At 62.0% G+C, this 27,415-nt stretch overlaps 4 protein-coding genes across 4 annotated transcripts; 2 read left to right on the top strand and 2 right to left on the bottom strand.

Annotated features, from left to right (window-relative positions):
• Positions 1–5,307: 5,307 nt before the first annotated feature.
• MFAP1 (microfibril associated protein 1) lies at positions 5,308–8,986 on the top strand. The gene is made up of 9 exons (XM_054387930.1): positions 5,308–5,386; positions 5,502–5,721; positions 5,989–6,118; positions 6,421–6,608; positions 7,026–7,134; positions 7,211–7,371; positions 7,563–7,722; positions 8,229–8,318; positions 8,437–8,986. The coding sequence occupies exons 1-9, from the start codon at positions 5,308–5,310 to the stop codon at positions 8,617–8,619; spliced, it is 1,320 nt and encodes a 439-aa protein (XP_054243905.1). The 3' UTR covers positions 8,620–8,986.
• Positions 8,987–9,332: 346 nt separating this feature from the next.
• HYPK (huntingtin interacting protein K) lies at positions 9,333–10,227 on the bottom strand. The gene is made up of 4 exons (XM_054388188.1): positions 10,042–10,227; positions 9,860–9,915; positions 9,575–9,626; positions 9,333–9,456 (listed from the first exon to the last, which is right to left on the bottom strand). Exons 1-4 carry the CDS (start codon positions 10,225–10,227, stop codon positions 9,361–9,363), a joined length of 390 nt encoding a protein of 129 aa, XP_054244163.1. The 3' UTR covers positions 9,333–9,360.
• Positions 10,228–12,089: 1,862 nt separating this feature from the next.
• Positions 12,090–15,665, top strand: SERINC4 (serine incorporator 4). The gene is given in 12 exon segments (XM_054388146.1): positions 12,090–12,140; positions 12,258–12,404; positions 12,854–13,032; positions 13,122–13,201; positions 13,285–13,378; positions 13,442–13,653; positions 13,968–14,063; positions 14,137–14,263; positions 14,553–14,625; positions 14,915–15,048; positions 15,050–15,220; positions 15,449–15,665. Coding segments are annotated over 12 exon segments (1,581 nt in total).
• A 5,421-nt stretch (positions 15,666–21,086) lies between these two features.
• SERF2 (small EDRK-rich factor 2) lies at positions 21,087–21,651 on the bottom strand. The gene is made up of 3 exons (XM_054388162.1): positions 21,619–21,651; positions 21,298–21,406; positions 21,087–21,187 (listed from the first exon to the last, which is right to left on the bottom strand). The coding sequence occupies exons 1-3, from the start codon at positions 21,623–21,625 to the stop codon at positions 21,124–21,126; spliced, it is 180 nt and encodes a 59-aa protein (XP_054244137.1). The 5' UTR covers positions 21,626–21,651; the 3' UTR covers positions 21,087–21,123.
• Between the last annotated feature and the right edge of the window lie 5,764 nt (positions 21,652–27,415).

Below are 27,415 nucleotides of genomic sequence, written 5' to 3'. Positions count from 1 at the left end.
CTCCCACTGAGGGGCTGCCTGTACCCACCGGAGAAGTATCATGCCTACCCAGAGCTGGCCATGCCCGGTGGGGACTGCCGGTGCCCACCCGGCGACTGATCATGCCAGCCCAGATCTGCCTTTTGTGAGTGCCCAGACCTTCTGTGGACCCCTGGCACCGACCGGGGGTTGAGGGCACCCTGAGAAGATGGTGTGGAATTGGACTGGCAGGACATGAGCCCACCCAGACCAGCCCATTCCCACCCCAGAGCCACCACAGCAGTGGATTCCTCCGGAGCTGCACCAGTCTGCCCAGGAAGTTCCGTGTTACTGGGGCTGCAGCCTAATGGAGAAACTGTCTGGAAAGAGCAACACCAGGAAAATCCATCAGCCCAGGTTCAGGCTTCAGGAGATTTCCATAGAGGAGAGCAGGTGAGAAGTAAGCCACAGCTCCTCTCAGCTCCAGTCATCATAAAACCAATTTGCTCCTGTCCCCCGTGTGTGCGGGACCCTGTTGGGAGCAATGCGAAAGCAGCAGAACCCAAACTGACCTGAATCTTTGTCACCTCAGGAAGGTCTGGGCACACCGAGGCAGGAGCAGGTCCTGCAGCTCCCTACAGAGGAAAGGAAACTGCTCCAGTATCGTGATCAAGATCATGAAGCATTAGCGACTGCACAGGAAACAGTCACCGTGGTAACCGGGATGCTGAGAACACCCAGAAAATCTGGCACAGGACAGGTTCTGCAAAACTGGGTTAGGTTTGCAGGGCAGACACCAGCCACGTCCTTGCTCAGGGGGATTGACTTGGCCAGGCTTGGCCCCAAGGGCTGCCACTGGCCACAGCATCCCTGGTCCATTCTCCAAGGTGATGGTCCCACCAGATGTCCCAGGCACCCACAGACATGCAGCACTCACCCCCACACCAATGCAGTTTGTTCAGCAGTTGTCCCCAGCAGCTGGCATGCCCCAGCTGGCGCCTGGGTGTGCCACTGAGCTGGGAGTGCCCCGTGGAGTTATATGGGGGATATCTGTGTGGGCGGCAGGTCCTGAGCTGGACCCCAGCAGGAGGGCAGCAATGTCCCGCCCAGCACATCCCTTATCTTCATCACACCTCACTGGGGCTGTGCCTGGGCAGGTGACAAGCCTGACAAGCTGTTGCACCTGGCCCAGGTGACATGTCACACAGGGGAGCGGAGCTGACAAAGAGGCCTTGTCACCATGGGGCTTATCTGAGTGCCGTGGGGCAGGCAGGCAGGAAGCAATGGCACTTAGATAAATTGCTGGCTTTGGAGCCACTTGCCTGCCCCATGCCCCTGCCAAAGACAATGCTTGTCAACAGCAAGCATAGCCTATGCATGAAGCCTCCAATGCCAACAGGACCTCTGTCCCCCTGAGGTGGGGCCATGGCTGCAGATGGAGTGTGGAGCAGGGCCCCAGCCCAGATCCAAATGGCTGCTGTTCCCCCACACCTCACAGGCTGCTCAGCATCCTCCTGCCCATGGGGCAGTGAGGGGAGAAGCAGCTGCCACAGCCACCTCTGCCAGCAGCCTTGGACATTTAGCTGACTTGGCATTAGCACACCCCAGGGAATGGCAAGGACATGATCACACCAGCATCAAGGTCTGCTCAGAGCTCTGCCCTGACAGGTGATGTCTCGTGGCATGCTCTGGAGTCCACACTGTGGGAACAGGGTCCAAACAGCTCCAGGGACCAAGAGGAGACACCTCATGCTCCTCAGCACCAAGCACACAATGCAGTGTGGGCCTGTAGCAAACACAATCAATAGGAAGCTACTTCCATGGAAAAATCAGGTCAATGTTTGGCTTTTGGGTTGTAGAGATTACACAAGCTCTGAGAGTGATGCAACTGCCCATCCGCCTGAGCTTTCTGGGAGGCAGAGCAGGACAGGACTGTGCCCCTCCCGCAGGCACCCCTAGCCCAGGGGAGCTCAGGGGCACAGCAGCACAGCAGCAGTGCCACTCCCATACAACTACCACACTAGGGGACCCTGTGGAGGAAGGGCAGTGGGACCTGCAAACAGCAGAGAAAACCCCATAGCAGGCAGCAAACAGCAGGCAGAGGGCACCCAGAGCGACCCAATCAATGACTGTGTGTCTGCTGAGGCACCACCACCCACTCTGCCCCCATGCCGATGCAGCCCCTCTGCTCTGCTGCCCCCATGCTCACCTGTGCCTTCTCCCCAAACTTTGGCTGGGGTCTCTTCCCTCGGGGTCTTTCTGGCCCTTCTCCTCCCCTCTCTGCTGGGTGTTACCAGGAGGCTTCTGGCAAAGCCCCAGTGCCCCTGGAGCCTGGCAGGCTGCACTCACAGGGTCCTGCTGGCTCAGGGCTCCGTTCCCAGCTGTGCTCATAGACACAACACCCTGCTGCAGTCACAGACAGGGGACACCCTCAGCACTCTGACCTTGCCCTGTGGTGCAGCCACAGACACAAACAGTGGCGGCTCAGGCTGGTTCTGTAACTTTATCTGCCTTTGACGGTGCCATCAGCAGCCGCAGTGCTGCCTGAGCATCGACCCACAGCTGGGCCTGCTCTGGGCTGCGGTGTGTCACACCCTGCCATTACCCGTCCTGTCTGTGCAGTGCCACCCCTGCCACAGCCCACAGCTGCTGCAGGATCATCATCAGCTGCCATGCTGGGGAGAAGGGCCAGGGCTGTCCTCGGCCACACCATCTTGTGGCAGCCTATCTACCATGTCCCCAGCAACACCCACAGGGTCACAACACTCCCACACACCCCCTACCACAGGGCCTTGCCAGGGACTCCTCATGCACCCCATCTGCGGGGCTGGGACCTGTTGCTGCCATCACACCAGCCTGGGTGGCACCAGCACTGGGTTTCTCCAGCTTGGCTGTGCCTCTTGAGGGGGTGTGGGGCAGTGAGGAGACATCACAGGCTGAGGGCCACTTCTTGCCTGCAGCCAGAGGGCTGAGCCAGGCTATGCAAGCACTTCCCTGTTTGCTGAGCTCTTTACTTCTGCTTCACCTGGCCAGGACACACTGTGCTTTGTCTGCAATTCCCCAGTCTGCTTTCCTTCCACTGGGGCATCTCATTTTTTCACCAAGCCCTGTGTCAAAGCTCACTCCTTGCTATGGTAGCACAGGGCTTTCAAGGTGGGAACACTCTGTGATAACCTTCAAGATTAACATCTCATCAAAGGACCAAGGACAGAGCAGGAGCTCTAGCTATCATCTAGGCAAAAAGGCCAGGAACACAGCAACTAGCCCTTGCTTATCCCTGGGCATGGCTGGGCAGGACCAGCAGTCACTGTGGGATGAGGAAGCTATGAACGTACTGGGTGCTGGTGAGGCTGCACCTCAAAACCTGAGCTCAGTTTCGGGGCACTCACTCCAAAGACACTGAGGTGCTGGAGCAAATCCATTGGGCAACAAAGCTGGTGAAGGGTCTGAAGAACAGGTCTGGTAAGAAGTAGCTGAAGGAACTGGGGTTGTTCAGCCTGGAGAAAAGGAAGCTTGTGGGTGACCTCCTGTCTCTCTACAGCTCCCTGAAGAGAGGCTGGAGCCAGATGGGGTTGGTCTCTTCTCCCAGGGAACAAGAAACAGGACAAGAGGAAATGGCCTCAACTTGCACCAGGGGGATTTAGGTTGGACATGAGGAACAGTTGCTTGCTCTTGAGGTTTGTCAAGGCCCGTTTCAGGCTGCCCAGGACAGTGATGGAGTCCCCACCCCTGGAGGAGTTTCAAAGCCACAGAGATGTGGTGCTGAGGGCCATGGTTTAGTCGTGACCTGGCAGTGATGAGTAGGGTACAGTGAACTTAGAGGTCTTTTCCAACTAAAATGATCCTGTGATTCTACTCATTCCTTGGTGCTGAGGCAAGCCACAAACTACCAGTCACTGAGGGAGACCCACAGCACCGGGACCCACCACACACCCCATCCTACCCCCTACACAGCTGACAGGACTGTCCCACCTCCTCCAAGCAGAGGGCGCAGCCCAAAGCTCTGCAGACACAGAAATACTCAGCTTGGAACTGGGAACAGAGCAAGGGAAAGGCCTTCCTATGCTTCCTTTGGGATCATGCTCCAGCTCTGATCCACCTACTGGAAAAGCTTCTGCTTCTGGCCCACCTTCATGGCCATGAAGGCACCTGCTCTGGCAAGGGCAGGGCAACCACTAGTCATGCTGGGTTAGCATCTTGCTCTGGCCCCTCTGCAGCCCAAATCCCCCTGCTGCTGGGAGACTTCCCAGAACAGAAAACCTCTTCCTTTCCTTTGAGTGGGCGGCACAGGATGGCAGACGTGGCTGCGGTGGGTTGTGACACACTTTGCCCAACCTCAAGAGAAGTCTCATCTTCCGTGCCTCAGTGCCAGAGTAGGGACAACTCACTGAGCCAATCACTCCCAGCTCTGCCCTCAGCTTTCCCGTCTGCAACCTTGCACCGCTCCCAGGCTGATGTGTGCAGATGTGGGCAGGAAAACCCCTCAGAGCTGCAACAAAGCAAGTGTGCCCCAGCCCTTCCAGACATACAGATGTCACCAGTGCCACTGGGAATCCTGGGGCTTGCCCTAGCCTTGCACTGCAACTTTGCCTCCTGGCACCGGTTACCCCAAGGGCTGCAATGACACATGGTTGCACAGGAGCTGCTCACTCTCGCTGTCCAGCAGATGGGGATGCAGGCTGCAGTACTGGGGCAGGCAAAGCAGGAGGGCTGGGGCATGGCCCACCACAGTAGCAGCCACAACCGCCATGCTCCAGCTATGCCCCGAGTGCAGTTGCTCCAGTGGCAGGCACAGCACAGGCGACAGCCAGAGCATTAAAGCCAATGCCCCAAGCTGCCACAGCATCAGCAGCCGCAAACAGAGGGCCCTGGCAAGGAGCACCGGGGTCGGAGAAAGGAACTCCCCGCCGGGCCAGGAGCTCGGAGCGGCCGGCCGTCAGCGGCCGGGGGTTACCGGCGTGGGACTCGAGGGCCTTCGTCCCAGGCCGGGACCGAGACGCGAGGCAGAAGGAAGGAACGGGGTACAAGAAGGAGAGCACCGCCGAGAGCTCCCCGCCGCCACCCGCACCGGGCCCGGCCGAGGCCGCCACCGCCTTGGCGTACAAAGAGCTGGCAGCCGGCCTGAGCGCCAGGAGCCCACTGCCGGCATAGCCGCGCGGCGCCCCGGAAGTGACGACACCACCCCCCTCCCCCCCACTCATCACTTCCTGTCGGTCGCCCCGGCCGCCGGCGCGTTCCGCTTCCCACGGAAGTGGCGTTCCGGTTCCGGGTGAGCAGCTGTCGTAGGCTGTTGTCAGAGACCGCTGCACAGCCCGGCCCGGCCTGCCCCGGCTCTGTCCTGCCGCCACCATGTCGGTCCCCAGCGCCCTGATGAAGCAGCCGCCGATCCAGTCCACGGCGGGCGCCGTGCCCGTCCGCAACGAGAAGGGTGAGGGGGCGACGGCTGGGGTCGGTTGGGCCGTGGGGTGGAAACATGGGGGCCCGGGACTGGCTAGGCCTTGGCGGGGGGACGAAGGTCCCCAGTAACGGCCTGGTGCCCGCAGGTGAGCTCTCTATGGAGAAGGTGAAGGTAAAGCGGTACGTGTCGGGGAAACGGCCTGACTACGCGCCCATGGAGTCCTCGGATGAGGAGGACGAGGAGTTTCAGTTCATCAAGAAGGCGAAGGAGCAGGAGGTGGAGCCCGAGGAGCAGGAGGAGGAACTCGCCAACGACCCCCGGCTTCGGCGCCTCCAGAACCGCATCGCTGAGGATGTGGAGGAGCGGTGAGTACTGGGATCGGTGAAGAGCAGCGTCGCTATCCCTGCTTCCCATCAGAGCTGCCCACACAAGGGTCTGGGGAGTCCAGACTGCATGCTGCCACACTGCAGTGAGGAGGGGCAGGAATGTTGGGAAGAAGCTGGCAACGTTTTCTAGGTAGTGTGAGACTCTCTAGTGTCTGGCTCTTCTCATGCCTGTATTGTACTGAACAAACAACTTGTTGCAGCTTCTTTGTATTTGAAGTGCTGTTGTTCACAGGGGTTCTGTTGTAGGCTGGCGAGACACAGAAAAATTGTGGAGCCCGAGGTGGTTGGAGAAAGTGATTCAGAGGTGGAGGGAGAAGCTTGGCGCCTGGAGAGGGAGGACACTAGCGAGGAGGAAGAGGAAGAGATCGATGATGAGGTACACATGCCTAGCCAGATAAGAGGTCCATGGAAGCCCCTGAACAACACGGGCTGAAATGGCTGTTTTTCACAGGCATGTGGGCTCTCATGGGGAGCTGCACAAGTGTCACAGCTCATTCTTACTTCACATGTGGATTATTCTCTTCTTGGGTGGGATGGGACACCGGGAGAGTCCCATCCTGTGTCCAGAGGGAGAGGTGCATTGTCCCATAGCCAACATCCCATATGTGTTTTGGAGAGAGCAGCAAGAGAGGAGCAGTAGTGGCTGGCGTCTGACTGCTTGGTGTTTATCTCCATTAGGAGATTGAGCGGCGGCGTGGGATGATGCGCCAGCGCGCACAGGAGAGGAAAACCGAGGAGATGGAGGTGATGGAGTTGGAAGATGAGGGTCGATCCGGAGAAGAGTCTGAGTCAGAGTCTGAGTATGAAGAGTACACGGACAGCGAGGATGAGATGGAGCCGCGCCTCAAGCCTGTCTTCATCCGCAAGTGGGTGGCGCAGCTGCATGGGTCAGCCCTGGGTGGGGACAGGGGAACTGGGGCTGGGGGCTCTGTAGAGCTCACTGCCGTGGTGTCCTTTTCCTTACCTCCGAGGAGTGCAGGGCGACCCCTGCACTGACATCCCCTCAACCACTGCGGGATCTGGCCGTAGTCCACAACTCTCTGGCAAGTGCTATACAGTTGCAGGGGGAACCTTTTCCCCCGTGGCCAGTGGCTGGGTCTCGTGTGTAGGTCTGTAGTCATAGTGAGACAGTGAGTGGGGAGCCCAGAGCTGTGTGGGCCCTGTCCATGGAGAGGACAAAGGTTGAATGTGGCTGCAGAGCAGGATGTGGGAGATTGTGAGGAGCTGAGCAGCTGCATTGGCTCCTGGAAGGCTGAAGCTGCTGTGGTGGTTCCTGCCTGCAGGAAGGACCGGATCACCGTGCAGGAGCGGGAGGCAGAGGCCCTGAGGCAGAAAGAGCTGGAGCAGGAGGCAAAGAGGATGGCGGAGGAGAGGCGCAAGTACACACTGAAGGTACCAAGGGGCAGGAAGGGGTCACGCTGGGCATGAGGCAGACACCACAGCCAGCTTAGCTGGGTCCCTGCTGCAGATTGTAGAGGAGGAAGCAAAGAAGGAGTTTGAGGAGAACAAGCGCTCGCTGGCAGCACTGGACGCACTTGACACAGATGATGAGAATGATGAGGAGGAGTACGAGGCCTGGAAGGTGCGCGAGCTGAAGCGGATCAAACGAGACCGCGAGGAACGAGAGGCGTAAGTTGTCTGTGTAGGAACTGGTCCCATGGAAGGCTGAGGTGTCTCCTCCTTGGGATTCCCAGAGCGCTTCTGCCCCTCCTGGGCTGACTCTGCCCTCCTAGTCAGCAAATACATGGGACTGGGGATGGCAGTGCTGCTGGGAAGGTGCCATGGGGACAGGGGCTCTCAGGGGCTTCTTTCTTGCCCAGCATGGAGAAGGAGAAGGCAGAAATTGAGCGGATGCGGAACCTGACAGAGGAGGAGCGCCGCGCTGAGCTGCGGGCTAATGGCAAGGTCATCACCAACAAGGCAGTGAAGGGCAAGTACAAGTTCCTGCAGAAGTACTACCACCGTGGCGCCTTCTTCATGGTGAGTGGTGCCAGGGGGCTGAGGAGGGGCTGCATGAAGGCATGGGGATGTTGTCTCCCTGCAGGGAGCCCTTGGCAGTGAGGGTGTCCTTGAACAGCAGCCAGCCCTTGGAAGCTGCGCTCGGCTGAGGTGACCAAGGTGATCTGAACCGGGTCACTTCTTGGGGGCAGAGAGTGAGTGGCGCCACCAACCACCACCACGGGTGGGAGAGCGCATGGTGAGATGGCACCAAAGCAGATGAGCTGTTTCTTTGCTGCCACTGGGGGTGCTGGGCTCTCAGAACCAAGCCAGATCTGTGTGGCCTACAGCCAGGCTCTGGGGGCATGAAGATGGCTGCAGAGATAAGTCTGGGGGACAACACTAACATCCCCTACCATGGGTTATTAGGGCTATAAGCACTGTGGCAACCCCAGCAGAGCAGAGATTTGTACTCCTGGTGTGTCTGTCCACCTCTGCTGGTTCTTGCTGGAAGCTGGTGGCTGAGCAAGTGTGTCCCTCTCCTGTAGGATGAAGATGAGGAGGTCTACAAGAGGGACTTCAGTGCTCCAACCCTGGAGGACCACTTCAACAAGACCATCCTGCCCAAAGTCATGCAGGTAAGTGTGTGGGCCAGAGGGTGTCAACCAGCATGCCATGGTGCCACATCAAGGGGTCACAGTGAGCTGTGGGTCCCCATGTCCTCCCTGCACACTGCTCACATGCTCTTCTTCCCAGGTCAAGAACTTTGGACGCTCGGGACGGACCAAGTATACGCACTTGGTGGACCAGGACACCACATCCTTTGACTCAGCCTGGGGCCAGGAGAGTGCCCAGAACACAAAGTTCTTCAAGCAGAAAGCCGCAGGCGTGCGGGACGTCTTCGAGAGGCCCTCGGCCAAGAAACGGAAAACCACCTAAGGGAGCAGGCAGGACAGCATGGCTGACAGCACATCTCTGCCAGCTGCTGCGAGCCTGGACAGGGACAGAAAAGACACAGATCATGCCAGGACTTGTGGCAACCAGCCCTTTGTCTGTCCTGCAGCCCCTGCTGTGGAGACCTGGTGCTGTGGAGATGATGGTCTGCCTGTGCCAGCCAGGCCTGTGGCCATGCCACTCTTCCACCAGTCACTACCCCTCATCAGAGCCCTGCAGGACTGCGGCAGCACCCCCGGCTCCAGCTCAACCACTGCTGGAGGAGTTCATGGACATCCATCCCTGTCTGATCCTCAGCACCTCCCTGTCACCTGCACTTTCCCCATTTTTGGTGTGGGACAGCAGTGACACTGTCTCCTCCCCTGTTGTACAGGGTGTGGCTTTTCTATCTCTGCAGAGGCTGGGTTTGATTAAAATGGTCGTTTTCTTACCCGTTTTGGCTGTGTTTGTGGGACAGAGGTGTCCTATTCTTGTGAGACAGGAAGGGCAGCAGCCAGGGTGCTGTGACAGCTCATAGCTGCTACCACACTGAGCTCACCATCATTCCCTGAGAGCATAGGACAGTGGGCCCCTGCTGCCACACCCAGGATAGGGCATTGCCACATGTAACCCGCTGGGCAGGGTCAAGTGCTTAGTGTATCACAGATCACACCAACAGCCCAGCTCCCACCAATGCTTTATTGGGTGTGGTGCTGGCCGTGTGCCTGTCCGGCAGGCGCACAGTGCTCAGTTGGTGAGGGTGATGAGAGCCTCCACCACGTTGCCCATGTGCTCCCGCAGGCTCCGCTCCGCAGCTGCCCGCGAGATCTCCATCTCTGTCATCTGGAGGGACACAGCCACAGGAGGGGCTGGTGGAAAACGCCCACCATGCCCCCACCGCCACTTCGGGCACCACGCCCTGAGGCTGGGAACATGCCACTATCCGCCCTGCTCTACTCACGATCAGCTCTAGGTCCTCCTTCTTGATGGTTACTTTGGCCAGCTCCTTCTCCCTGTGGCAAGAAAAGGACAAAACCCAGTGACCCACCGGGATCCTCCAGTGGCTCCCTGCTCCCCTCTGGGGGGTTGCGGGACAGGACCGGACCCCGCAGCAGCGCGGGCTCCCAGGACACCAGCCACAGAAGCCGCCGACCAGCGCCCGGTACGGGTTCCATGGGGCGATCCGGTGCGGGAAGTGCGCGGAGCGGGCCGGTGTCTCGAGTCCCGAGCGAGCGTGTGTGGTTACCTCTCCTGCTTCGCCTTCTGCTCCCGGGACCTCCGATCTCCGATCACCGACATGGCCTGTCAGGACGACCACAGTCACCGCGCGGGACAGGCACCGGGGCGGACCCGCCGCGGACATGCAAGCGCGGTGCTCGGGGCCCGGCTCGGCATCACCCGGCCCCGCCCCGGTCCCGCCCGCCACACCGTCTCTAGGTTGGAGCTCTGAATCTCCTTCTCCTCCGCGTAGTCGGTGACGCGTTCCAAGTCCGCCGCCCCGCTATCGTGCTTCCGTGGCTTCTCGGCCGCCCGGCCGCCCGCACCATCGCCGCCGCCGCCGGAACCATTCGGCTCCGTCTCCAGCTCCAGTTCCACATCACCCTCCGCCGCCATCCCGCCGCCGCTGTTGGGCCCCGCTTCCGATCACGTGCGGCCGCCGTGCGCCCCGCTTCCGGTTACGCGCGGTCGCCGGAAGCGGCGACAGCTCCGGTCCCGTTCCCAGTCCCTCCTCCCGGTCCTCACCGTCCCCGCGGGGAGCCCTGCGCCTGCCCACCCCCAGCGGCTCCTTCTCTGCCGCCGCTTCCCAGGCAGCGGCTCCACCCCTCTGGGGGTGGGCACTGTGGAACCGGGGCGGGACCAGCGGCTACGGGGGCTCCGCAGGGCTCGGTGCCGGCGGCTTGCAGAGGCTCCGGGGGGCTGGGGGAAAGCCGCTGCGGCGACGGCGCCGGTCGGGGGACGGCGCTGCCCTGCCCGCTGCCCCTGTGCCGGCCGCGCTAAGCCGGTAAGAGGGTTACAGATCCTGATTTGGCTCCCGCCGCTGCCACATGCTAACGCCTGGCCCCACTGTGTGCGGCGGGGAACGAACCGGCTTTGCAGCACCTCCCGGCCCCGGTAGCCTGAGCCCCGGCCCTGCAGCGTCTGGGGCAGAGTGTGGCCGTGCCACTCCAGCCTGGCACTGCCAGGGCGTCTTACAGGAACCTGCCCTGGAGTGGCCTGTGCTGTGTTTGCACCTGTGTCTGCCTGTCCCCTGCCAGCTCCTCCACATCACGGAATCAGAATCGTTTAGGAAAAGATCACAGAGTCCAACCATTAACCCAGAGCTGCCAGGTCACAACTGAACCGTGTCCCACAGCACCATAGCTCCACCAGCTTTGAAACCCTCCAGGAATGGAAATTCCACCACTGTCCTGGGCAGGCTTAGCCAGGCCTTGACAACCCTCAAGATTGTTCCTCATGTCCAACCTAAACCTCCCCTGGGGCAACTTGAGGCCATTTCCTCTTGTCGCCTGTGCCCACTGTACCAAACGCTGCATCCTCTTTGCTGAGCCACTTGGGCCTGGCTCCCCTCCACTCCTGGTCATCCCCAGTGCAGGGATGTGTGAGGACAAGCCAGCCAGCCAGCCACAGCATCCCCTGAGGTCCCAAGGGCTGTGGGGCCAACCCTAAACACACCCAAAGCCTCGCACCCCTGCAGGAGACAGGTTGGGAATGGGAGGAATAGAAGCAAACAAGCTCAGGAGTTTGTGGGACACTTTAACCTGTGAGGAACAGGAGGGAAATTACCCCCACACACTGTCCTGTGAAAGGCACTGGTCTTCATTGCTGCCTGGCAGCAGCTGGTGCCCAGTGAGTCTCCAACCAACAGCTGCTAGGAGCCAAACCCTCTGCCCCCAGAGTCACTGCCGGGGTGGTGCTGCATCATGCCCATGGGGTCAGATGTCCCAACCCTGTCTGCTCCTGGCATCCTGCATTGATGCTGGGCAAGTGCCACGCAGCTGCTGCTGTGTGGAGGCTGCTCTGGCATGAAGCCAAAGGTGCCGTGGAGGAGCTGGAGGAGGGTGACACCAGCACAGCCCTTGCAGCAGCAATGGGGTCCCTGCACCCCCTGCTTTGTCCCCTGCCATGTGAGGTGCCCATCTTCCTCAGGTGCTTTTGCATCCCTCTAACCCTTTGGTAGCCCTATATCCACTCACCCACCATGACATCACTCCAGGACCATCGACTGTCACTCAGACAAAAGCACCCCACAGATGCCATGTGCTCTCCATGCCAACCCATGCCCAGTCTGTCTGCCACAGCCTTATCCCATCCAGTGAGGGGCCAAGGTCCCAGGCAGGGTACCTATGGTCTGGTGTCACTGGTGGACCCTGGATGGGCTGCCGGGATGTAGAGTGAGCAGATGGTGGGGCGGGCCAAGCTGACAATCCCCTTAATCCCATCAGGGCAGTGGGGGCCGAGCGGAGCCAAGCTGGGCCATGGCGGGCACACGGGCACACAGCCACCTCCTGCAGTCGTTGCTCTGCCAGGTGGGACTGAAGGCATTGGTGGGGCTGGGTGTAGGGCTGAACTGTGGTGGGGATGCCAGGAGGGACTGGGGGGTGACTCTGGCCTATGGGGGTCCCTGCTGACCATCCTTCCCCCAGCTGTGCTGCGGCTGTGGCTGCAGTGCCTGCCGTGGGCTCCGCGTGTCCACGGGCACCCGCATCCTCTACACGCTCCTACACGTCCTGGCCTCTGCTGTCTGCTGCCTCATGCTGTCCCGCACTGTGGCCCAGGCCGTCAGGGAGAAGGTGAAGATGGGAACTGGGACATCCAGGGTGCCGGGGGTTCCAAGAGCGCTGGGGGTGCCAGAGCTCCCAGGGGTACTGCAACTGCTGGCGATCCAAGGGACACTGAGGGTGCTGGGGAATACCATGAGTGCTGGGAATGCCAGCGTGCCAGGCATCTCAGGGGCACTTAGGAGTCCCACAAACATTAGGGGTGCCAAAAGTGCCAAGAGTCAAGAGTATGGAAATGCTGGGAATACTGGGAGCAACAGGGCTGCTGGAACTGTCAAGGGTGCTAGAGGTGCCAATGGAGAAGGGGTGCCAGGGGTACCAAAGATGCAGGACTTGCCTGGTGTGATGGGGGTCCCAAGGATGCTAGAGGTGTCAGGAGTTCAAGGGTGCTGGGTGCTGTGGGTGCCAAGGGATGCTGGGCACACCAGCAGACCCATCCTGTCACTTGTCTATGCCTGCAGATGCCCTTTTCGGCGGTGCTGTGCGAACACCTGCCCGGGGGCAGGGACTGTGAGCAGATGGTGGGCTCCTCAGCTGTGTACCGGGTCTGCTTTGGCACCTCCTGCTTCCACCTGGCACAGGCTGCTCTGCTCTTCAATGTGCGCTCTAGCACCGACTGCCGTGCTCAGCTCCACAACAGGTACAGGCATGGGGCATGGGGCTGCGCTGGCTGCTGGCAGGGCCAGAGGTGCCAGGAGCCCTGTCGCTCTGATGTTCACTGCCCGGCAGGTTCTGGCTCCTGAAACTGCTGCTGCTGGTGGGGCTCTGTGCCGCCAGTTTCTTCATCCCCGAGGACGGCTTCATCCAAGGTATGGTCTTCACCCTGCCTGATCTGGCACCTTGGGTTCCTACACACCTGCTGTGCCAGCCCCACTCTGCCCTCTCCTCCTAGCCTGGCACTACACCGGTGTCTGTGGGGGCTTCGCCTTCATCCTTATCCAACTGGTGCTGATCACAGCCTTTGCCCACACCTGGAACAAGAACTGGTGAGTGCCAGGGTGCCGGGAGGGCACCTGCCTGCTGCCAGCTCTCACCCACTCTCCTGGCAGGCTGACGGGAGCGGCGCAGGACAAGCGGTGGTACCTGGCTGTGCTGCTGGCCACTGCAACCTTCTACACCCTCGCCTCGGCTGCCTTCTCCTTCCTCTACAAGTACTACACCCACCCAGCTGCCTGCCTTCTCAACAAGGTGCTGCTCACCCTCAATGGCAGCCTCTGCGGCCTCATGTCCTTCATCTCCATCACACCCTGCGTGCGGCTCCGTGAGTACCACATGGCATGGCATGGCATGGCATGGCATGGAACAGAACGGCATGGCACAGCTCAGTGGAGCTTGCTGCATTGCATGGCTGGCCATGGGGCTGGAAGGATGCTGTGGGCTTGCAGTTCGGGACCACCATTTGAGCACCTAGAGAAGATGCAGCTCCTCAGGTGTCCCACTGGCCCCTCCTGTGCCTCAGTGCAGTGTGTTGGGCAGGGGAGCAATGGGAGGAGGCTGCCCATTGCCTGCCAGAGCCCATCAATCAGCCATGGCACTCTGGGAGCTCTGGTTACACCTCTGCCCCTACCCTTGCAGGGCAGCCACGGTCAGGGCTGCTGCAGTCCTCCATCATCAGCTGCTACGTGATGTACCTCACCTTCTCCGCACTGTCCAGCCGGCCCCCAGAGAGAGGTGGGTGCTCCCACTGCCCCTGGCAGCATCCCCTGCCCGGGCACGCCCCTGCCTCACCTCTGCCTCCCCGCAGTGCTCTACAAGGGGCAGAACCTCACCGTCTGCTTCCCGGGCGTGCGGCAGGATGAGCTGCAGACCGAGGACACCACTGTCGCTGTGCTGGGGGCTGCCATCATGTACGCCTGTGTCCTCTTTGCATGGTGCGTGTGCCCATAGTGCAGGGTGGGCAAGGTGACCACAGCACCAGCTCTTCCGGTCATGGCCAGCCCGATGGGCACTGTGTGGGCACCTTGTCCTCAGCCTGTGGCATGGGAAATCACAAGAGCCAGATCATGCAGGGCATCTGCAGATAGGCAAGGGTGACACAGTGACCCCGGGCATGGCACAACAGGTCTCCTGTAGCTGTGTTGAATCCATGGGGTAGGCTGGGGGCCTGGCACAGGGTAGTGGATGCTCATGTGACTATTTCTGCCTCTCTTCTGGGCACAGCAATGAAGCCTCCTACCTTGCTGAGATCTTTGGGCCACTCTGGATGGTCAAAGTCTACAGCTTCGAGTTTAAAGTAAGTGCAGAAGCTGCCCCACCTCAGCTGTGCCCTGTGTCCTCCTGCCACGGGCACCCCAGGCGCACTGCTTCCAGCCCTCATCCAGGGACTGGGGCAGGATTGTCCAGCCAAGCACGAGGGTGGGGTTCCCCTGGGGCATTCTTGCCCGTGTGAGCTCCATGGTTCCAGGCGGCCCCAGCACCAGGCAGGGCCAGATCCTATGTCAGGGCTCAGCCCAGCAGTGGCAGCCATGGGGCCAGGGTGCCCTGCCCCAGCAGTACGTGCCACCACACTGCTGTCTCTGCAGAAACCGTCCTGCTGCTTCTGCTGCCCTGAGAAGATGGAGGAGGAGCTGAGAGGTGGGTGCAGAGCAGACACTGGGTGCCTGTGTCCCATCACAGAGGTGCAGTGAGCAGGGGGGGCAGGACCCACCCTGCTCCCTCTCTGCTTTCCCAGGAACCGAGCCAACCCGTGAACAAGTGGAGGAGAAGGATGGGGGACAGTGCATGGTCCAGGATGAGCGAGACCGGGTGGTCTACAGCTACTCAGCCTTTCACTTTGTCTTCTTCCTTGCATCACTCTATGTCATGATGACCCTCACCAACTGGTTCAGGTATAGTCTGCACCACTGCCCAGCCCTCCTTACTCCCCTTCCCTCTTGCTCGTGCAGCCATCCAGCCTGGACTGCAACCCTGCCAGCAGCATCACCTCCAGCACTGTCACCTCCTCAACATCAGCACCCTGCGAGGGGTCTCCGTGACCGGTGGGATGTGCCCAGGGACACGCAGCTGCTGGGATAGGGGTGATCCAGCGGCTGGCACTGGGATCCTTCTCCCTCCAGCTACGAGAATGTGGTGCTGGAGACCACCTTCACACATGGCAGCTGGTCAACCTTCTGGGTGAAGATGTCCTCGTGCTGGGCCTGTGTGCTGCTCTACCTCTGGCTGCTGCTGAGTCCCCTCTGCCTCCGCAGCTCCCCCCAGCACCATCGCAGCAGCTCAGCTGTGCGTGTCCTGCGACGACGACGTGCTTCGCAGCGCATCAATGTCTCCACGTAGTCCTTGCTGGGATGGACTGTGCCAGACAGCAGCCAGGGCTGGTTCCTGCCATGCTCTGTGCCTGTGCCCTGGCCCTGCAGGGTCTTGCTGGTGTCCCCTGACCTCCTGCCCCAGGAAATAGTGGCATCAAGGGGGACCCAGGAGGTGGGTGCTCCCAGGGACATGGGTCCTGTGCTGAGCTGGGGCCATCCAAGGGACCAGCTGGAGCTAGCTGGGGTGGTGGGTGCTCAGCATCAGCTGATGCCAGACTCCCTCCAGGCAGGAAGGCAGCTCCTACCACACCAGCTGCCAGCCCAGCTGCCCTGGCCTAGGGCCTGCCAGGGGAGCAGGGCTCTGCCCTGGCTGTCTCTGCTCACCTGCTGGTGGTGTGCTTGTTGTAAATAATTCCTTGAATACATTTTATATAAAACCCTGTGCCAAGCTTGTACCATCTGACCACACACAGGCTGTGGTGGTGAAGCCAGGAAAGGAATTGCCCGCAGCACCCCATGGGCAAAGGTGTCTTTGAGTGGGGAGAGGGGGGATGAACAGGGAGGGCAGAGAGAAGGTGGCAAAGCAGAGAGCACTGCGCTGGGGTCCAGGGCTCCCCAAGTGTGTTCAAGCCATGGTCAGTGCCCCCAGCCCCTGGAGAAGCCCCCCTGTCCTGCCCAGAACACAGGGATGGCACAGCACCAGTACATCAGCCTTGTGAGCCATCAGAGCTCCAGCCTGTTCAGCAACGGGGCCAGCACAGGGGCAGGAGCCCCAGGCAAGCACCTGCCTGGGCAGCAGGGACTGGCAAGGGCCTGCCCCAGGACACTGAGGACAGTACCAGGACATAGAGTCCTGTGGGCTCTGTGGGCACCATGCCCAGCCGTGGCTCCAGCTGCTCCTGTCCTGTCTCTTCCCATCCCACCACATCAGCTGCCCCTTTCCCTGGGGCTGTGGTCACAGCACCTCCAGACCACCCTGCACCCCGTCTGCTCTCTGTGGCTGGGGAAAGCACTAGCAGGGTGGATCGATGGGCAGATGGAGCCCCTGGTACCTGCCAGTGCCTCAGTGGGAGAGGAAACCAGGGAGAGCTGAAGGCAGCAGGTGGAGGTACTGGTGGGGATACCAGAGCAAGCCAGGACAGCATGGGGCCCAGCCTAGCTGCCCAGGAGGGCACAGTGCCAGCCCTACCAGGGCCCCTGCCCCACCCAAAGGGCAAACATGCTGGGTGGCCCCATGGGGCCTGGCAGCACCAAGGGACACAGCACTAGATGCACCAGGCAGAGCTGGTGTCAGGCAGAGACGAACTCCTGTGGCCAGGGCTCCTGCCAGGTCCTGTGCCCACTAGCCTGCTGCAGTGGGCAGGACACAGGACAGCACTGCAGGGTGAGTGGCACTGGGGTCTGGTCACTCCTGGTGCAGCTGTCGTGGGGTCCCTGACTGGGGCACTGCAGGCTGCACGGGGAGTGGGTGTCTGCACTTCCCAGCACTTCAGGGCTGCAGCTGGCGCTTCTCCCTCCCCAGGAGATGGAAGAATCCATGGAGGGCTCAGGGACAGGCACTGGGTGGCTGTGGCATCTCCTTGGGGACATCAACCAGGTAGGGCTGGGCAGTCTTTGGGTGGGAGTCCCTGCAGCCGGGGGCACCCCGGGGTTCCTCAGTGATATGAGCTGTGCCCCAGTAGGGTCCCTCTTCCCTGCCCAGGAGAACCTACAGCTGCGTGGCACCCTGCACGAGGCTGAGTGTGGCATCTCCCGGCTGCAGGAGGAGATGGAGCGGCTCCGGAGGGACTTCTCTGGGCAGGCCCAGCAGCACAAGAGGTGGTGGCATGTTGGGGGAAAGGCATGGCAGGTCTGCTCCCAGGGCTGTGGAGGCCCTTCCTGTGCATGGTGTGGTGCCAGCATGGTGGCAGTGCCAGCAGGTGCCCTGCAGAGCCAGACCAGAGGCAGAGGGGCTCTGCCTTCTCCTGTGTGCTCCTGCCCACCTGGCTGCCATGGTGAGAGCCACGTGTCCACAGGGCAGTGCTGCCTTGGCCCTATCATGAGCATGGGCAGCTGGGAATCCTGCCCAGAGCTGCTGGCACGTCCCTCCAGGCCCACTGTTGACAAGCCCTATGACACTGGGCATCCTTGGCCCTCCCTGACTGTCTCAGCACCTCCAGGGGCACCTCTGCCGCCCCCGCTGTGAGGTGCCAGCAGGGTTGGGGCTGGCAGACCCTGTGCAGATGAGGGAGCAGGTCCCAAGGGGCCCTGCTGTGAGGATGCCACCGTGTCCCTGCAGGGAGCAGCTGGTTCTGCAGGCGATGGCAGAGGAGAACCTGGCAATCACCAGCTAGGTCAGGATGCTGCAGTACGTCCAGCCTGGCCAGGCAGCAGCCCCCAGGGACATGCCTCTGCCCGGGGGGTGCCACACGTGGGGCTGCAGCCCTCCCCTGGCTTGGTCCTGCTGCCACTGGGCTCAGACTGCTCCCTCCCAGCAGGACAACGAACAGGAGCCTCTGTGAGAGCAACAGCCTCCTGTGCTAAGCCCCACTGCTCCGCTCAACCACAGACCCACTGGTGGTGAGCCTGGCAGTGCATGGGGCTGGCAGCCAGGCAGGAGCGGACAAGGGGCCAAGACTGGCAACCACCCAGGGAGGGGAGGGCAGGGCTGCTGGGTTCTGGCCATTCCATGGGAGCAGGGGCATGGTGGCTGCCTGCCCTTGCTCACCCTGCAGCAGCCCTGGCTTGTGGGGATGCAGCACATGTGCTGCTGCCAGTACTCTGAGACCCACATGAGCCCCTGGAGCTGGAGGTCGGAGTACCCTCTGCCCCAGGTACCCCTCCAGGGTGCTTCTGATGACTGCCTTCTGTCCTACAGCTGTTCCCCCTTTCCCAGTCATGCAGCCCCCTTGCTGCCCACCCAAAGGGCACCTGCAGCAGGTAAAAGATGGAGAGTGGGAAAGCAGTGCTGGCTGTAGACCCCTATCCTGAGCACTGTCCTATGGCACAGGAGTGGGGGACACGAGTCCCTGCACCTCCTGCTCCCTGCTGCAGCCTCCCAGGCAGATAGAGACCTGGGCCACAGCAGTGCCAGCCTCAGACAGCAGCAGAGCTCAGCCTCCAGCATGGACAGCACCTCCTCACTGAGTAGCGTGGGCAGCCACAGTTCATGGGACTGGCCCCACCCCAGCTCCCACCAGGGCACTGAGGTGAAGGACCTGCCACCTGTTCAGCATCTTGGTCTGGGGAGAGGGACATAGGTCTGCTCACCTGCAGCTCCTAGGGTCAGGCCCATCACCATGGCATCTGTCACTCAGCAGGTCTCCAGCCCCCCAACAAGGGAAGCAGAGGGACCCAGCAGTTCTCCCAGGAGCCTTAGCAAAAGGAAGCTTCCTGCCTTCGCAGCAGAGGTAACCAGCATCTCCTCACCCAGTGTGATGGACCAAGCTGGGAGGGAAGCCAGGGCACACCTCCATCCTCTGCCAACACCCACCACCACCCAGTGCTTATCTCATCAGGGATGTGAGAGGCAGGAACCCGCACTGCCCTGCCCCATGTACCGGCTGGTGTTAGCAGGAGACAGTGGCACAGGGAAGTCCAGCTTCCTGCTGCGCCTCTGCATGAACGAATTCAGAGAAGACATCTCCAGTACCCTTGGTAGCACCCTCAGAACTCCTCCGCAGCCAAGAGCTGCCCTGCCTCCCAGCACTCTGGGTATCCAGCTGGGGCAGAGGCACAGGAGCAGCCCCCAGCTGTCTCTCCTGGCAGGGGTGGACTTCCAAATAAAGCAGCTGCTGGTGGATGGGGAACAAACTACATTACAGATCTGGGACACAGCTGGACAGGAGAGGTGAGCGTACAGGACCTGGGGGGTCATGCTGCCATGCCAGGTGCTGCTCTAGCAGCAGCCCCATGGGCTGGCAGTCACTGCAGCAGCAGCAGCAGTGACAGTCCTGCCCAGGTACCGGAGCATTGCCCAGTCCTACTTCCACAAAGCCCATGGTGTGCTGCTCCTCTACGACATTAGCTCCCCAAGCAGCTTCCTCAGTGTCCGCCACTGGATTGAGGACATCAAGGTAGGTGAAGGGTTTGACAGATGCCCAGGCCCCCCGGAGCATGGCAGGAGCCTTGGGACTTCCTCAGGGATAGCTGGGCTGTGCCATGCCCCAGGCAGTCCTAGGGGAGCTGGAGTGAAAGCTGGGTTGTTTGCTAAGCAAGGTGAGGGACCAGGCCTTGGGGATGCTTCCCCCTACTTCTCCCTTCTGATGGTGTGTCAGGTCTGGAATCACACTTGGCACAAGCATCATGGGAGGCAGGTGATGCATGTGGCAGAGCTCTAAAGCTCCTGGAGGACATGGGCAACAGTGGGGGCTGGGTGCTGCCTCATTCTTCCTCCCTTCCCACAGGCCACTGAGCAGCCACTGCCAATCATGCTGGTGGGGAACAAAATGGACCTGAGGCCTGGCCTGCCAATGACTGTGGGGGTCCACACAGCCCAGGGGCAGCAGCTGGCCATGGTGAGCAGCCATACTTCTGACACTGCAGCAGCAGTGACCTGGCAGGGACCCCCTTGACAGCCACTGCTCTTCCAGGCCCACAGGTCCCTGTTCTGTGAGACCAGTGCCAAGGATGGCACCAACGTGGTGGAAGCAGTGCTGCACCTGGCACGGTGAGAAGTTCTGTTGCCCATGGTATACAGTTCCAAGTTGAGCAAGGCCTGTGGAACTAGCATGCGTGGGCTCCATCCTGCTGCAGTAGTGGGGGTCTCTGACACCAGTGCTCTGGGCCCCGCAGGGAAGTGAAGAGGATGGGTCAGAGCAAAGGCCTCAGTGCAGGACCAGACCTCAGCATTACCCCAAGGACAGCTCCACGCTGCTGCTGGACCTAGCACAGGAAACAGAATAGATGCTGGCTCCATGTCTTCACCACGGACAAATCCCACTCCGAAGGCATCTGCAGAGGAGCTGCAGAGCTAGCACCTCACCCTGCTCCAGCTCCTGCACCTGCTGGTCCCACCAGCTGTAGGAGGCCCAGCCGGTATCACCACTGCATCCCCACAGCCCCCTTTCCCACCATCACAAGCCATCGTCCCTCTACAGTGCAACCCTTCCCTGCTTCCATCCCCCGGGCTCACAGAGATCTCATCCTCAGCCTGCGGCTGCGCCCCGACCGCCCCCAGCGATGCCCAAAAACACCTTTCAGGCCAAGCCCCATTCTTGTTCTGTACCGGGCAGATGCAGCCGCTCCACAGCCGCGTTTTCTCCATCCTCCACCTCCCCAGCAGCAAATACTCCCTCCCGGCAGCCGTGCCCCCCCACACTCCCCCGCCCGGGCGTACGGAGAAAGGAGACGGGTCATGCCGGGCTCCACAAGCTACTTTAATAGAAGACGGTCCCAAGGCGGGCTCAGGGCGCTGCCGGAGTCGCCGGCGGGGCGGCCTGGTCCCGGGGCTGCAGCGGGCATCCTGCCGGCGGGCGGCCCGGCCCCAGGGCGGCGGCAGCCCAGGGCTACTTGGCGCCCTCCTTCTTCTCGTCGGCCTTCTTCTGCTTCTGCTGCATGATTTCCGAGTCCCTGCGGGAGAGCACGTCGCCAGGCTGGCAGCGGTACTGGCACCACTGCGGGAACGGAGCGGGGAATCGGGGCGGGGATGGGGGGAACGGTGAGGTCGGGACGGTGCTCACCTCTGCTTGCGGGCGGCGGCTGAGAGCCCGTCGTCCCGCCGCTTGCCCTTGCCCGAGTCGCTCTGCTTCTTCAGATTCTTCTGCCGCGCCAGTTCGCGCTGGTTCCCGCCTGCGACGGCGCGGCCGCCTCAGAACGGCCCCGGCACGGGGCCCGGCCCCGCGGCCCAGGCCCAGGCCCAGGCCCAGGCCCAACCCCACGGCCCAGCCCACACCCTGGACCCACGGGTCACGACGCCGTCCCCACCCCCTAAGCCGGCCCCAGCCCACAGGGTGGGTCTCGGCTCTGCTCCCCCTGCCCGGCCGGGCCGGGCCCGCACTCACGGGTCATGGCGCCGCTGCCTCCCGCCCTCCGCTCCGCCGCCACGTCCCGCACTGACCCCCCCTGCGCCCCGCCCCGCGCTGCTCTTTAAGGGCGCGGCACAGCCAATCGCCACACCGAGCCCCCCATGACGCCCTTCTATTGGCGATCCTCTCAGTCTAGGCCCCGCCTGATTGGCCGCGGGCTATGGCTGCCATTCTGCCTGCGGGGGCGAAAAAGCCGGAAGCCGGGGCGCAGACGCCGGAGCTGCGCCCACCCGCCAGGGGGCGCGGCCGCGGGGCGGGCGGGGCCGGGCTCAGGCTTTCCCCTCCCCTCGGCCCGAGGCCGAGTCGGTGCCGCGGTCCGGACGGCGGGAGCCACACAGTTTTCTCCGTCCACCTTCTTCTCCAGCCGTGATGGGGCTGCTCGTTCGAGCGGGCTCCGGGCGCCGCGAGGCCAGTCAAGCCTCTCCTTCCGCTGCGGGCGGTGCTGGGGCCCTGCGGGGAGAGACCGCTGTGAGCGACACCTGAGACGCACACAGGCTGCCCCGCGACGGCCCGGCTCGCTAGCACGCCTACGCACCCGGGGCTCGGAGGAGGCGGCGGCGTCGGGCTGTAGTGGGACTCGGGAGGGGTAGCGTGGTCTGAGGGGCTCCGGCGGTTCAGCAGCCGCGAGAGCTCGGCGTGGATCACCTGCAGACGACAGAGCGGCTGCAGCGGGTGCATCCCCCGACAGTCCCGGTGCCCCTCGAGTCGGGCTCCTGTGGGACCCCGCTCGCCCCAATACTTCGGCATCGTTTCTGAGGGACCACGCTGCCCGGTCGGACCTTGTTGGCCGGGTCCAGCTCCAGGGCTCGCCTCAGATCGACCGCTGCCTCCTGGTCCCGGCCCTGCTGTGCCAGTAGCTGCGGAGAGAGGAGCCGGCGGTGGCGAGCAGCGGGGCTGGGCTACGCCGGGCTGTGGGCGGGGCGGGATGGGTTGCTGGTCTACCTGACCCCGGCGGAGCAGCGCCCGGCCGTTGTCCGGGCTGATGCGGAGGACCGCCTCGCAGGACGCCAGCGCCTCGTCCTGCCGCTCCAGCTTCAGCTCCGCGGCCGCGCAGTTGTTGAAGCACTTGACACGCTGCTCCCGCAGCTCCTCTTCCTCCTCTGGCCCCGGTGGGGCTGCGGGACAAGTGCAGCCTCAGCACCCCACCCCGCCCCGCAGCCCCGGCCCTCCTCGCTCCTCCCGGTCTCACCGGTGGCGGGGCCGTCGAGTGCGCGCAGGGCCAGGCGGTACGAGCGCAGCGCCGCCTCGAAGTCGCCCCGAGCGAAGTGGAAGTTGCCCCTTTCCCTGCGTTGCGAGCCCAGGCACAGGCGGGCGGCGGGTGGGAGCGGCTGCGCCTCGGGGTCGTCCCGCACCTCCAGCAGCGTCACTTCGAACAGCAACGAGGCCTCGGGGGGCACGTCGGGCTCCCTGCAGGACCATCACCGGCTGCCCCTGCCCCCCAGCCATGCTTCCGCCCCTCAGAGCCCTGTCATCTCTTGTCAGTTAATGGCTTATGCCTTTTCCCGCCCGCCCCCCTGCTCACTACCGGTTCTGGCTCTTCCTGCTCCGGCTCCTGCCCTCCTGGTCCCGCTACCCATCCCAGCTGCCCTGCCCGCCCCTCCTACCTGCCCAGACGGCCGTAGCCATAGGGAAAGGCAGCGAGAAATAAGGAGACCTCCCCAGGCTGCATGGTGGGGACGCCCAGCTCCAGAGCCTGCAGACGTGGGCACGACAGGGATGACCGGGCTCTGTACCGGGCACCGCTCAGCGCGCCTCCGCGCTTCGGCCGGGGCTGACCTTCACGACGTCGCCGTGGCCCGGCACGAAGCTGAGCCGCGGATCCCGCTCCACCAGCCCGCCGTTGTCCAGGACTCCCAGCATCTTCACCGACACCTCCTGGCCCGGACCCGGCCGCGACCCGCCCTGCCCGCTCCGCACCACGCGCTTCCGCACCAGCCGGTCCTCTGCGAGCGGTGGAGTAATCTGAGAGCCGTCCTGGGCCTCGGCATCCCCGACCTAGCACCCTTGGAGCCCGGCACTCAGGAGCGCTCACCCGTCAGGTCGCTCCAGCCGTCGGCCGCGAAAAGCGGCCCGAAGCTGCCGGGGCCCAGAGCCACCAACGCCTCCAGCCGCCGGTAGAAGAGCTGCTCCTCGTCGCGCACCGACGGCAGCGGGATTGTGGTGTGGGGCAGGAGGAATCGCACCCGCCTGTCTCGGCCGGGACCGTGTGGCTGGTTGCCGGCCCCTGTATCCCTCTCCGGGGAGCTGCCGGGCGAGGGTCCCAGCATGACAATCCTCAGCCCGACTCGTCGCCCGCTGCTATCACCCGGCCTCGGTCCGGACTTCCTCCGCGCTCAGCGGCGGGCGGTCGCTGCCCCCAGTCCTCACCGGGCACGTCGCTGAGGGCTCCGCCGCACCGCGAATGCCCAGGGCCGCCCGGGCCGGGGCCGCCGCCGAGCGCATCCCGCCTCGCCGTTACTTAACACCGGGAAGCGGCTCAGGCGATTAGCCCAGGGCGGCGGCAAAAATAGCCGGCTTAGGCCGAGCCCCGCCGCCGTCGGCCCACCACTGCTCCCCGGGACCGGCCTGGAACCGCCCACCCGCCCGCCGTGGTCCCACACTCCGGGCCCATGACGAGCTTGTTCCGGTACCAGCGGAACCAGGCGCAGGCGGGAGTCATCGGCGGCCGTCGTTGCAGGGGGCGTCGGGGCCATGATTGCCCTCCAGGGCAGCCGGGGGAATAAGTGAGGGGACTGTCGGCGAACGAGGGTACCGAGGAACTCACAATGGCCCAGAGGGTGGAGGACCGGGAAGGACTGGGAGGGACCGGGGAACACAGAGAGGCCACCGCTTGCGGGAACTAAGGGAGAACCGGGGAGCCCGTGGCAGGCACGACGTCAGGGGAGTGGGGAGAATGAGGAAACCAGGCAGGACGGAGGTAAGTGGAGCGGGGAGACTGGAAGAACGAGCCAAGTCTCCACGGGCCGGGTCCCCGCAGTTCTCCCAGCGGTGGGAACAAGGTGCAGTGGACGACACCACAGAGCGGATCCACTACGCCCCAGGGAAGGTGGAGGCTCGGGGTAGGGGGCACGGCCTTGACAGCCACCAGCGGTGCCGGGAGGCTCCGGGACGCCTTCGCGGCTCTTCACCTTCACACTCTTGTGCTGCAGCCGGGATGCAGGTACGGCTGGCCGAGCCCTGGTGACTCCGCCGGACGCGCCAGTCCCCCGGTCCCTCCACGCTCGGGACTGTGCCAGCGACACCGTCTCGGTGTCAGCCGCGAATGGTAGGAGCCCTGCCCCGGGCTACTGGCTCCCACTCGTCGTGCTCTTCTCGCGGTTCCCCGTGGCCCCTCACATGGAGCTGATGCCCTTCCCGTGCCTGTCACGGTGAGCTCCTGCTGCCTGCAGGGACTCCCAGAGTGCTGCTCCCTGCCAAACCAGGACTTGGGGTCCCCCAGTGTTGCAGCAGTCCCCAGACCACAGCTTCTCTCAGGCCATGTGCAGAAGCCTTCTCAGGGTCGTAAGCACTCATGGGCTTGAGCAGAAGAAAGCTCCTGAGGTGTGTGTGCAGGGAGAACCTGCTTCCATCCTAAAGGCATTTGGCTTTCTCTTCTCTGCCCTTCTCCCAGAAAAACCTCCCTCACCTTCAGCCCAAATAGTCTAGAGCTCTGGATTCTGCCTCTGCCAACCCTTGGCACGGTGTTGGTGTGAGGGGGGATTTCAGCTCTCACACTATTACAGGTACAACAGCAGAGAGGCTGAAGCTGACATGTGAACCTGTGACATGGGGTCCTGGTGCAGGGCCCAGAACAGGCCTATGGCAGAGCAAGCTTGTCTGGCAGAAGTGCCTGGCAGAGATGGATTTCTCAGCTGGGCTGGGACAAGGCACCTGCTTCACCTCCAGAAGCAGCAGTTAAAGGGCTGCACAGCCCTGCCTGCTTGCTGCCCCTCACACCAAGGGCCTCAACAAGGTGGCACAGCACTGCTGGCCCCAGACCCTGCCAAGAACAAGGGCTCTGCTCCAGAGCTCCTGCAGGCCCAGGAAGGACAAGCTTTTCCTGGTGGTGGCAGGAAATACCATTCCCTCTGCTCGGTGGAGCAGGCCAGAGTGTACCAGGTTGGAGCAGCACAGCCTGGATGCTCATAGCTGTGACATGAGCCAGAAATTCACTCATCTGGGAGCCAAGAGAAAACTGGGATGGGAAGTGAAAGGCAAGAGACCTGCAGGCAGAAGTTCTGGGCTGCAAAGGAAAGGCAATGCTGGGCCCCTAGAGACCCTTTGCTGAGGCTGAGCCAACCCTGCGGGTACATTACTCAAACCTTCATGTGGTGGATGCCCTCTCATCAGTTTTCCATCAGAGTGAGGCCTGTGTCAGTCACGTTTCCTGAGTTAACTACGAATCTCTCCTCAGCTGTCTGTTTCTCCTCATATGAAGCCTCATTAGCTGCAGTCTAATTGTAGCACACACTAAGGGGTACCTGGGCAGCCAACAGCACTACAACACCCTCTTGCCAGAGGCATTACAAAACCTGTACTCCCTTCACCCCTGCTGGTCTGGTACCAAGAGAGGGCTGGCCAGAGACCTGAACTCAGGTTTCACGCTCAGCTGCCACCAGGTATGGTCACAGACTAGGGAGCAGAACAAGGAACAGAAAAGCTTCCCCTGGCTTCTCTGCCTGACATCAGGCCCTATCCTGGCCATCAAGGAAGCAATGCTCCCATTTGAGTTCACAGAAGGTAGTCAGCAGCAGAACCTGTTGCATTCTGTTGTTCCTTGCACTAGTCTGAAGTCTGCAGCCATCTACCATGTCATGCCAGCCTGAGGTACAAAGACCCCTCAATGTCACACACAAAGCCCCTGCCAAGGAATCATGATGCCTGCTCTGGGGCCCAGCATCCTTGCAGCCAGCAGCAGAGTAGGGAGGTAGTTGTGCTTTAAGATACCAATGCACCTGGGGAAGAAATTCCTGTACTGCATAGCTGCTGAAAACAGAGAACCATGTGCCAAGCCTTGTATGATCTGCTGTAGCTGGAGGATTCTGGCAGCAATAAACAGCTGCAAGAACACAGCCCAAAGAGTGGTGGGGGAGGAATCCACAGAGAAAACTAGTGCTGGCTCTTGCCATGGCAACTGCTGGAGCACAGCCTCTGAGCCTGCTGATCCTCAATCGCACTCACAGGCAGCCAGGAAATGGCAGAGCCAGGACTACAGCTCATCTCTGCTCCTGCACCATCCTGCTTCTGACCCTTCCAGTCAGCAGATCCTGAGCCAAGAAGAGTCAGCACTGCACCAAACAGTTGTTCACAGCCCACACCACCTCACTGTGGCACAGGATCCTGTTCCTCCCCCTCCTGAAGGGAAACCTTACAGTAACCAGTGTGCTTCCCACCCAGCAAGGCAATGACCTCACAGTTAACTGAGGTGTACCAGCCAGTCAACCCCCAGACAAGCCTGCTGGCTCTGGGGACTCCTCCAGCACTGTCCCAGCATGTGGTAAGCAGCACACCCCCACCCATCTGGCTTTGGCAGGAATAGATTTATTGCTGCTGCTTGCGTGCCATGGAGGGAACCCCATACCAGGGTGCTCCATCTGCTGCACTGGTTGAAGCTCCAGCAGCCACATCAGGTCCCACCCACCCCTGAATCAGAAGCAGCACATGCATTTGTCACAAGAGTCCCCAGGCCTCACACCTGGGTGAATGCAGCACCTGAAGCACAACCCACCAGAACAGCTGCTGCTCTGGAAGGACTCCTGAACTGAAGAGGCTCAGCCCAGCTCAAGGCTGAGCT

The sequence above is a fragment of the Indicator indicator genome, chromosome 16 (assembly GCF_027791375.1).
Source record: "Indicator indicator isolate 239-I01 chromosome 16, UM_Iind_1.1, whole genome shotgun sequence".
NCBI classification, from domain to species: domain Eukaryota; kingdom Metazoa; phylum Chordata; class Aves; order Piciformes; family Indicatoridae; genus Indicator; species Indicator indicator.
Note: the sequence above shows the minus strand (reverse complement) of the source record. Positions and strands in the feature narration are given on the sequence as shown.